This window comes from Suricata suricatta, chromosome 6, assembly GCF_006229205.1.
Source record: "Suricata suricatta isolate VVHF042 chromosome 6, meerkat_22Aug2017_6uvM2_HiC, whole genome shotgun sequence".
Taxonomy (NCBI): Eukaryota; Metazoa; Chordata; class Mammalia; order Carnivora; family Herpestidae; genus Suricata; species Suricata suricatta.
In genome coordinates, this window is record NC_043705.1 from 12,558,161 (window position 1) to 12,568,811 (window position 10,651).

Consider the following 10,651-nt stretch of genomic DNA (forward strand, 5'->3'; position numbering starts at 1 on the left):
CACCTAGCTCAGTCAGGAAGATGCCCAGGAAAGTGAGGAAGATTAGATCTTCTGAGTCACCGTCACAGGAGGTCAGCACGTGAATTTCTCTCCTGGCGGCCAGTGTACACCCAAAGGTTCTGCGTCCAGAGAGGCTGGGTTCCAAGAGCTCTGGACAAGGGCTTCTGGGGATGCCCTGTCTCAAACCGGGGCTGCCATGACCCTCACATTCCTCCCCCTCCTCACCCCTCCCACATATGCCCAAGGCAGCCTCTGCAGGTACATTCACATGAGGAGCTCAGCAGAGTGGGGACAAGGTCTCTGAAGTCAGGGGAATGGTGGGGGGGGGGGAGCAGGGGGAGTCCCCTCTTGATGCCTTCTTTTCCCCTGTCAGAGGCTAGGTTCACATGGTCCTCTCCTCCTGGTATGTCCCAGTGTCTGGTAGGAATTTTTTGGATTCAAGACAAAACTTCTGCATCTGACTCCCATCTCGGCACTAAGGTAGATGCCCCACAAGTGTTTGCACAGAATCAGAGTTCTAGCTGCTAGATCTGAGGAGTCAAACAAAAAAGCACTAGTGCTTATAACAGTCGGGGGAGGTGGCAGTGTGGGTGGTGGAGACCGAGCAGATGGCTCTTCCCCACTGCTGCTAAGACAGGTGGCTTGGTTGGTTCTGTCTTTTCAACATGGGCAAGAGGACCTGACTTCCTTGGCCTTGGGGTCCCTGTCCCTGTGACTGGAGAGCCTATATGGTGGAGAGGCAGCTGTCTACACCCATGTGCCCCCACCCCCCGCCATGGCCAGGCTCAGGCCCTAGTTCTTGAGTGGTGCCCATTCCCCTAACCCTGGGGCACATGGGCCCAACTCCTCCTAGAAAATGCCAGAATCTCCCAGCGGTGTTCTAGCTGCTAGTTGGGATGTCCTGCTCCAACGTTCCCTGTCTCATTTGCTGGTAGAAGGACAGCAGGGCTCAGATGCACCCAGGAGTCCTGCAAATAAATTGATAAGGGTAGGGTCTGAGTGCTCCAAGCCCCAGAGCCTTTGACTGTGTGGCTTCCTGGGCCTATGCAGACACTGCAGTCCCCAAACACATGCACACACACGCACACCCTCAACGAGTCACCCTATGGGCTGACTCCTATGCTTATTCCTCTCTGGACTTCTTAGCTGGGTGCCAGGAGAGCAGTAAAGGACCCCACAGGCCTTTAGATGCTGAGTGTTAAGGGGGTGAATCTCAGGGACAGGCTGAAGAGAATGGAGGGACCTCAGTGGAGCAGGAACTTGGAAAAATCTGAAGCTAATTACCCCAGTTCAAAAGGGGCAAGTTCTCAGGGGCCCCTCTTGTTACTGGGACTTTGGGTTCACCTTTTGCATCTAGGGTGAAAGAGAGTGGGTGTTTTAGTCCCAAGGATCCTGGGAAAATGTGGGAACTAGTTGGAGGGTCTCGTAGGGATGAGCCACTGTGGGGAAAAGCAGCCGGTACAGTCTTAGAGCCTGGCCCCTGGTCCCTGCTCTTGGACGGGCACTTTGGGGACCATCTCTGGTCCTTCTCCATTTGGTGAGAAGTTCTCAGGGGTCCCAGTTTTGCCCCCTTTTCCCAATTAGGACTCATACCCAGGTCCCTTACTCTTGGTTCCCTAACCCCAATGGCACTGACCCCATTTACAAGGTCTGTACGATTTATTCATAGGTCCCATTCTCCCAAAGGCAGGCTGAGCCTTGTCCCCAGGGAGCCAAAGGGGGGCGCTGTTTGCCTGGGTGACGTGCAGTCTGAGTAAGCCCTGGAAGTGGAGAGGTCTTTCGTGGTGCAGGAGGAAGGGCTAGGTAAGGATGCCAGGCGAGCAGCGGTCTGGGTCTTCACTTGTCCTCTTGCCAATCTCGGGAGCCGAATGCACATGGAAGGAAAGTCTTAAGACTTGATGTCGTGCGCCGCGCGCTCCCGGGTTGCGGGGACCGCGAGCTCCGAGCTGGGAGAGCTGGTCCCGCAAACACGCCGGGCCCTTTGCATCCTGCAGGGCGGCCAGGTGCGGTTTGCACTGGCACTGCCCTCGAGCACCTGGGAGGGTGAGGCTGGTGGAGCGCCAAGCGGCCCCCACCAGGGGTCCTGCGGGCTCCTGGCATTGGAATGTTCCTGGCTATTGAGGTTTCTCACAGTTGAATGTTTTAAAACCTCTGCTTTCTGAAAACAATATTGCACTGTATCTTAACTAGCAAAACAAAACAAAAAAGCCTCAGCTTTCCTTAGGCTTGGTGGTTAAATTGCGATCCATCGCCGCCTGGGTTTGGAAGAAATGCACCCGCTGCAGGAACAGAGCTCCTCTTGGGCCGCAGGCGCCCTCCCCGAGCGCTCCGGGGCCAGGGTCTCCGGGACCGCGCCTCCCTGTCGGAGCCGACGACTCTGCGCTCCAGCCCCGGGGTCTTCCGTAGTGCGCCGGGGCGCCCTCAATCACCCCATCCCCGGGAGCCGCGAGCCCCACCAGGCCACTGCTCCTGCCCTCCACTCCCTCCCTGCACGCCCTCTTCGTGCTCCAAGTCCTTCCGTTTCTGAACTCGGATTTGCATGCTGCTGGGAAAAGATCTTCCTGAAAAAACGGGTATTCCGATTTCCCAAGGCAAAGAGGAATTCCTGACCTTTTTTCTCTTCCTTCCGTGGCTTCATTTCCCGTTTGGTTGTCGGAGAGAAGGAAAGGGATGTTGCGGCTTGAAGGAATTTTTTTTCCCCTTTCTGTTTTTGTTTCAAAGCTAATCCAGCCAGCCAGTCATCATTGCGCTCAACCTGGGACTGGAACTCAAGACCCAGAGATGGAGTCCATGCTCTTCTGACTGAGCCAGCCAGGCGCCCCCTGCTTCTTTGCTTCCTTCCTTCCTTCCTTCCTTCCTTCCTTCCTTCCTTCCTTCCTTCCTTCCTTCCTTCCTTCCTTCCTTCCTTCCTTCCTCTTCTTTCTTTCTCTCTCTCTTTCTTTCTCTTCCTTCCTTTCGTTCGTTCTTTCTTTTGTCCATTCTCTCTCTCTCTCTCTCTCTCTCTCTCTCTCTCTCTCTCTCTCTCTCTCTCTCTTTCATCGTGATCAGGGCAGATTCCAACCTTCTGCCAGTTTTAACTTTAAGAGTGTCTCTTCTCCGAGAAGGGAGGGCAGGGACACCAGAAGAATCGAGGTTCGCCTTGCCTTTCCACTGGGGCTTTACCAGCAAACCTGTCAGGATGCAGGGAGGCTGCATCTGGGGAGTTCATTCTCAGACCCTGGAGGCACCAGGGGCCCCAGGCAACGGAGAGAAGGGGCCTGTAGGGTGCAAACACCCTCCAGAAACTGCATGTTTCCAATTTTTAATTGATATATATGCATTCTAATCATGCATTTTCGGGCGTCTGGGTGGTTCAGTCAGTTGAGCATCTGCTTCGGCTCAGGTCATGATCTCATGGTTTGTGAGATCCACACTTGCTCAGAACCTAGAACCTGCTTCAGATTCTGTGTCTCGTTCTGCGTCTCTCACTCTGTCTCTCAAAACTGTCTGTCTCACTCTGTCTCTCAAAACTAAATAAATGTAAAAAAAAATCAATAATGCATTTACATTTTTATCACTTTTAAAATTATTTTGCACAGTTGAAACTTTATATAAATGGTATGATATATTGAGGTATTTTTCTGAAAAAAAGGGTTTTTTTAAATCAACATAGGCTTTTGTAATTAATCCAGGTTAATATACATATAAATATACAATCATATATATTATATATATATAATATTTTGAGTAGACTTGTCACAAAGAATATATATTTCTTTTGTCATTTATAAAACTTCCATTAAGATTTGTTTTATTGGGGCGCCTGAGTGGCTCAGTAGTTGGTGACTGAGTCAGTGGCCGACTTTTGCTCAGATCATTATCTCTCTGTTCATGAGTTCCAGCCCCTGTCAGGCTCTATGCTGACAGCTCAGAGCCTGGGGCTGCTTCAGATTCTTTGTCTCCCTCTCTCTCTGCTCTTCCCCCCTCTCCTGCTCTGTCTCTCTCTTTCTCAAAAATAAACATTAAAAGAAATTAAAAAAAAGATTTGCTTATTTATTTGTTTTAATGCTTATTCATTTTTGAATGAGAGAGAGAGAGAGAGAGACAAAGTGCGAGCAGGGGAGGGGCAGAGAGAGAGGGAGACAGAACCTGAAGCAGGCTCCAGGGTCTGAGCTGTTAGCACAGAGCCCGACATGGGGCTTGAACTCACAAACTGTGAGATCATGACCTGAGCGGAAGTGGGAGGCTTAATTGACTGACCCACCCAGGTGCCCCAAGGTTTGTTTTATATATATTACATGTTGTTTTGTTGTAACTGAATCATTTTTTAAAAAAATTATAAAGCTGGAAATGAGGGACATAAGTCTGGAAAAAATGACAGGACACATCTGTGTTTGGATAAGACAATTTAACATTTTAAAGATGTGAATAATCCTTAAATTTATGGTAATTAAAACCCTATGATAGGGATTCCAGAACAGACAAGCTAATTAATGGAAGGGAATTTGGTGTCTACAACTGTCCTGTGCATATATAAGAACTTCATGTATGAGAAAATTGGACTTACAAATCAATGATAGGCTATTGGATAATTATATTGGTAAGACTAGCTGCTGGTCGAGAGGAAGTTACATGGCTATTTTGCATGACCGCGCATCCTAAAATAAATTTCAGATGATTCAGGGTGTAATACTTCAGAAAAATTTTTAAATGTTTGTTTATTTCTGAGAAAGCATGAGCAGGGGAGGGGCAGAGAGAGAGGGAGATACAGAATCCGAAGCAGGCTCCAGGCTCTGAGCTGTCAGCACAGAGCCCAACATGGGGCTTGAACTCACAAACTGCAAGATCATGACCTGCGCCGAGTCAGATGCCCAACTGACTATGCAACCCAGGTGTTCCAGGGGGTAATATTTTGACTTCATATAGTGGAGGAAATGTGTGAAGCCAGTAAAAACAAGGGGAGATGTCTCACTTGCGGTTCCTCATCCAAACCACATAATACAGAGAACAAATTGGGTGAATACTTTCTCAATTCTACCAATTCTACATATTACTGAAAACAGACGTTACATACGATTGATACCTACAGCATTAGAGTGTGGGCTTACTTCTCTCAGACACCTTTGTTTGGAAAGTCTAAAACACAAAAGAAAACTACCCATTAAGAATCTATGCACAATATAATTGCAAATATGTACAGTACTTTAAAAAGGCCTAAAAGGAGAACTTTACAGAAGGAAAGTCGGCTACGCTCTGTTAGACCAACCAGACAATCAAAATATTAGGCTACAACAAATCCTTTATTTGTAATGTAAAGAATACATTTTGTATTTTGCTATCAAAATTTTTATAACATTTCCAAGGCAAAAAATTACAAATGTATGCTTTGAAGAATTTATGTAATTAAAATTTCACTAAACTGGGGTGCTTGGGTCGTTCAGTTGGTTAAGCATCTGACTTCGGCTTAGGTCATGATCTCACAGTTCATGGGTTCGAGCCCCGCATTGGGCTCTGTGCTGACAGCTCAAACCCTGGAGCCTGCTTCAGATCCTGTGTCTCCTTCTCTCTCTCTGCCCCTCCTCTGCCCCTCTCCTGCTCAAGCTCTCTCTCTGTCTCTCAAAAATGAATAAACATTAAAAAAATTAAAAACAATTTTTCACTAAAGCAATCTTTCTACTTTAGGACTTCACTGGGTTTTGACACTGGAGTTGCACTGAGTACGCATCAGAATCAGAAGATGCTTAAAAATTGCTACACTACTCATCTTGGTTGGGAGTTTGGGTTTAGGGGCTCTTTGGTTTTATTTTAATTTTTCTTTTCAAATGTAAAAGCCTTCAATGTTAACCTCAGATTGTTGCACAGCTGGGTTGTGGTTTGTGTATTGTGACTTGGATGCGGCAGTGGTTGGTCATGGAACAAAGGATGCCTGGATCAGAATAACAATAACAGCAAAATAAGAGGCTAAAATACAAATAACAAATGGCAAAAAATAGCTGCAATGTATACGACCAGATATTTACATCCCTACTGCACAAAAGCTCTCCATCACTAAAAAAAGAGGACTCTATGCTTCAGATTCCGTGTCTCCCTCTCTCTCTGACCCTCCCCTGCTTGCACTGTCTCTCTGTCTCTCAAAAATAAATTAAAAAAAAAGAGGACTCTAACAATACACAAATGCCTCAGAAAAGTAATGCAGAAAAAATATAAGTTGCCAATAAACACGGAACTGTTCAACTCTCACTAGCGACCGTTAAATGAAAATGTACAAATAATCACCAAGGAGACATTGCTCTCAGTGAACAAAAATGTCAAAAATGGTAAAGGCCAACAGGGATGGGCTGAAACCGACACTCGGGTACTTCTGGGAGCCTTGCAACCTGGTAAGATGTTTCTGGAAGGCAGTCTGGCCCAAGGGCATAATTACATGGAAGAGCAAAGGTGTAATAAAGAGGTTTGAATCCAGGCTTATATATTAAACTACAAATATCCAAGCCCTAGGGGCTTGTGTACGCAGAATTTTTCTATGAGTCTGACAATAAGGGAGGTAGGCCTACCTATAAGTAAGTAAATTATGAGTAAAATAAATACATTATAATCCATATGGTATATAAATGGTGCCACCAGCTAGACCACACCACGTTTCTAATAGGAGGGCTCAGATCATGGCTGATATGTCATGGCTGGTTTTTTCCTGGGAATGACCTCTTGTGACCCTTAAGACTCATGATTGGCATTTTTGGAAAAGTCAGCCCTAAATCAAATTGTTTCTTCTCTATTAGAAACTGCATCTGTTACGACATGTGGTTGATTAAAATTTTTTTACATTTATTTATTTTTGAGAGACAGAGCTCAAGCAGGGAAGGAGCCAAGAGAGAATGAGACACAGAATCTGAAGCAGGCTCCAGGCTCCAAGCTGTCAGCACAGAGCCTGACGCAGGGCTCGAACCCACCAACCATAAGATCATGACCTGAGCCGAAGTGGGACACTTAACTGACTGAGCCACCCAGGCGTCCCGACATGTGGTTGATTTAAAAGTCAGGTTGAAGGTAACATTGGAGACTCAGATCTTATTTATTTTTTTTATAAGACATTGGATAGCAATCTGTGATGATCAGGTTTGCAAGGTCTGGCAGCAATGGGAAAGGCTGGAGCTAAGGGAGCCACTGAGAAGGATTAGTTAGAAGATATGGGGCCAGAAAAGGTGAAACTCAAGAGATATTTCTAGAACATCAATAAACAAAAGTTAATGACGGGGTTGGGTGATGGGGTGGGTGATGGGGGAAGAAGGAACAGGTAGACTTTAAATCAAAAGCCTCGCTAGAACCAGCTAGAAACAACTGGGTAAAGATCTTTAATTGTGATGTCAATCAACAAAGCCCCGAAAGTTCTATCACATTCAATAATTTCCATTCGCCAGTGGCAACAATTCTTCCATCATCAATACCACCCTTCCCCCTGGTCACCTCCACTGAGCATTTCATCTGTATCTTCTAGTAGGTTCACTTCCTCAAATTCCCTCAACTAATCACCTCAGTATGCCTTCCTCAGATCTCCCATTTTTAAATTTGATCCTGAGCTTCCCCTCACCAAATTTCGACTTGATCCTTAGAAGGAAGGGAAGCCACCCAGCTTTCTCTGAGTTTCACCAGGTCCCTGGGTTGGGAGATTACCTTATCAGCTCCTGTTCAACCTTAGTTCCAGGACTTTGGTGGCTCAAGGCTAAGGGGAAGCATGGTTGGGGGTGGGGGGCAGGGCAGATGACCAGTGGGGGTTGGGTGCAAGGTGGGGTACCAGTCTTCGGACTGGTGGGGCCGAGCAAAGGAACCACCTGTGGAGGGCTGAGAGGGAAGGGCATGATTGTAGGGGTGAGGGAAGCAGGTCATGGGTGCAGGTGCTGTTGGGTAGGAGTAGGGGCAGGCAGGGGACTCGGGCAAGAAACCAGAGAAGGTGGCAGGAGACAGCTGGGCCAGTGGCTGGAGCAGCGACCGCTCTTGCTTCCTCTGCTTAGCTCTGCGGTTCTGGAACCAGACCTGAGGAAGGGGAAGAATAGCCACATCAATGCCTCTGACTCAAATAGGTGGCCCTGTCACATCAGAGCCTCCCTGCCCTTGGATGACAGAAGGTTCCGGTACAGAGCATAAGCCTCTCTGACCCTGCAGAAGGCGTAGGCAAGCCGGGCCGAGATCCACATCATCACCCCCAACTCGTGTCTAGATCTGCCATAGTACAAGTCTGGGTGACTTAAGAAATGTCAACTTGTTGGGGCGCCTGGGTGGCTCAGTCAGTTAAGCATCCAGCTTCAGCTCAGGTCATGATCTCACGGTTAGTGGGTTCAAGCCCCGTGTCGGGCTCTGTGCTGACAGCTAGTTCAGAGCCTGGAGCCTGCTTCCGGTTCTGTGTCTCCCTCTCTCTGACCCTCCCCTGCTTGTGCTGTCTCTCAAAAATAAATTTTAAAAAACATAAAAAAATAAAAAAAAATAAAAAGAAATGTCAACTTGCCACATGAAAGAGATCAATATGACTCAATGGCATTTTCCCTCCACAGACAGTAGGAATCTTCCCCTAGGATTATTGGAGAGGAGTTTTATTGTTATAAACTGCTGGATTTGGGGGTGGGGGCATTGATACTTAAGATTACCTCTATGGTTTAGATGGAAGTGCTTTGGGCTGGCTGAGTTTCAAGGCCATGGTTAGGGACAAGGGTACATATGCATGCAAACAGTTGAGATTGAATTCCCATTGGAATTCACAGCACTATTTTAAAAAATGTTTTATTTATTTTTGAGAGAGAGAGAGTAGGGAAGGGGCAGAGATAAAGAGAGGGACAGAGGATCTGAAACAGGCCCTGGGGCTCAAATCCACAAACTGTGAGATCATAACCTGAGCCAAAGTTAAGAGTTGGAGGCTTAACCTACTGAGGCACTCAGGTGCCCCAGAATTCACATCCCTATTAAGGCTGAGGGTGGGGTGTTGAAAATCAGGTTAGAGCTTAGGTTTCATTCAAGTGACAGTCCCGGTGTCGGTGAGGCTAGGTTGACTGCTGGGCGAGGGGACCTCTTGGGCTTGGGTTTTAATGCCTTATGAGAATTTATCCCCCAGAAGCCTCAGAGCACCAAATCTACATTTCTTCCCAGGAGAAGTGGGGGGTACTGGGGCGTCACCTGGATTCTGGCCTCGCTGAGGCCTGTATCCCGGGCAAGGCCCTCTCGGGCCCAGATGTCGGGGTACTGATTCCTCCCAAAGGCTTCTTCCAGCTGCTCCAGCTGCGCTGGGCTGAAGGTGGTTCGGTGGCGGCGCCGGGAGTGCGGGCGACCCCTCTGCGCGCCTTGCGGGGAAAGCCGTGGTCTCCGCACCCCTAGCCCGGAGAGGTTCCTGGAGGGCCGAGGGCTCACATCTGAGGATGGAGGGGAGGGGAGAGGTTGTGCAGGCTGAACCCATCGGTCCAGCCGGGACCTCGGAAGTGCGTCAGCCCAGATCCCCCGCGCCCCGCCCCGGGGAAACCCTCAGCTCAGGTAGGGGCTGGATCCAGCTCCGCCTGCGCCCCCGCTTCACCGCTGAGTGCGCTATCCTGGGGTCTGCCCTCCACATGCACTGTCACCCCTGAGGCTCACTACCCACCCTGGGCACTTCTGACTCCTGTAAGCCCAGGCCCGTGGAACATTCCTGTGCATCGATCGCCCCTCCGTGTGCCTTTCGCGTCTGGGCGCTTGTACCGTCCTCCTGGATCTCACCCCATGGGGCTCTTACTGGCTTTGACATAGTAACAAACTGTAGGACCCCTGTGACTTGTTCGTGCTTTCAAGGCTCAGGTTCATCTCCTACGTTCCCTAGGCTGCTCCCAATCTCCTCCACCCTCCTTCGTTGGGGAGGATGAAACATTCTTCCCTCTTCCGCTCAGACACACCCTCCCTTCACCTACATTTCTCTTCTCCCCTGGCGGGGCCCTGGCCCAGCCACCACCGGGCTGCAGGAACCTGAGCTCGTGGGAAAGGCTCGCCTCTCCTCCCCGCAGGCTCACTAAGCCCCCACACTAATTAGTCTGAGAGCCAGCCCGGGAGGAGAGGACACGGAGCGAAAGGAAACACCTGGAAGGCACATACGGAGAAAAGGAGATGTCTGGAGCTGAGGCACCCATCCCCATGGGGACCGAGGGAGTGGCTCCCACCCGGGGCTCAACTGTCCACCTTGGGGACACACGCGTTGAGCGGCTGGTGGTCCCCTGCTCTCTTGGGATCCAAAGCCCTAGCCCCTCTGGCTGCCCACCTCAGAGGAGGCAGTGCAGGGGGCAACCACGAGGTCAGGAGTGAGGAGCCAGATTGCAGCCTCGCCTCTGCCCCACTCCCATGGGTGCTGTTCGGCAGTCCATGGATGCCAGGGCTAGAAAGTAAAGGTGTGCTCCCTCCCCGTGCTTGCTAAGATGCCCATGGTCTTTAGCATCCTGGGGGGCTGGTTTTTTTCTCCCCTCCTCATCTTCCTCGTGGCGAGCCACTGCACCCCCAGGCACCTAAGCATGGAGCCCCCTCTGCGCTGCCTCCTCAGGACCACCCCGGAGATTCACTCACCCACCGTGGAGGTCAGAGGCTCGGCACCGGGGTGGCCCTCGGGCCAGAGGCTGCTCCAACGTCGCCCCTTCTTCTGCTTACCCTGTTCACCCCTCCCTTCTGCTTCCAT

The 10,651-nt window shown here is 49.5% G+C and overlaps 1 protein-coding gene across 1 annotated transcript; it reads right to left on the reverse strand.

Annotated features, from left to right (window-relative positions):
• Positions 1-7,391: 7,391 nt before the first annotated feature.
• On the reverse strand, positions 7,392-10,651 carry PROP1 (PROP paired-like homeobox 1). The gene is made up of 3 exons (XM_029942556.1): positions 10,543-10,651; positions 9,142-9,374; positions 7,392-8,010 (listed from the first exon to the last, which is right to left on the reverse strand). The coding sequence occupies exons 1-3, from the start codon at positions 10,649-10,651 to the stop codon at positions 7,672-7,674; spliced, it is 681 nt and encodes a 226-aa protein (XP_029798416.1). The 3' UTR covers positions 7,392-7,671.

What these genes read in the sequence shown, in the direction of transcription:
- PROP1 (XM_029942556.1), bottom strand. Translation starts at nt 10,651, where the DNA reads ATGGAAGCAGAAGGGAGGGGTGAACAGGGTAAGCAGAAGAAGGGGCGA. An exon ending in GCCTCTGACCTCCACGGTGG is followed by an intron (nt 9,375 to 10,542) that starts GTGAGTGAATCT and finishes CTCCATCCTCAG; the next exon opens with ATGTGAGCCCTCGGCCCTCC. An exon ending in TCAGCGAGGCCAGAATCCAG is followed by an intron (nt 8,011 to 9,141) that starts GTGACGCCCCAG and finishes CCCCTTCCTCAG; the next exon opens with GTCTGGTTCCAGAACCGCAG.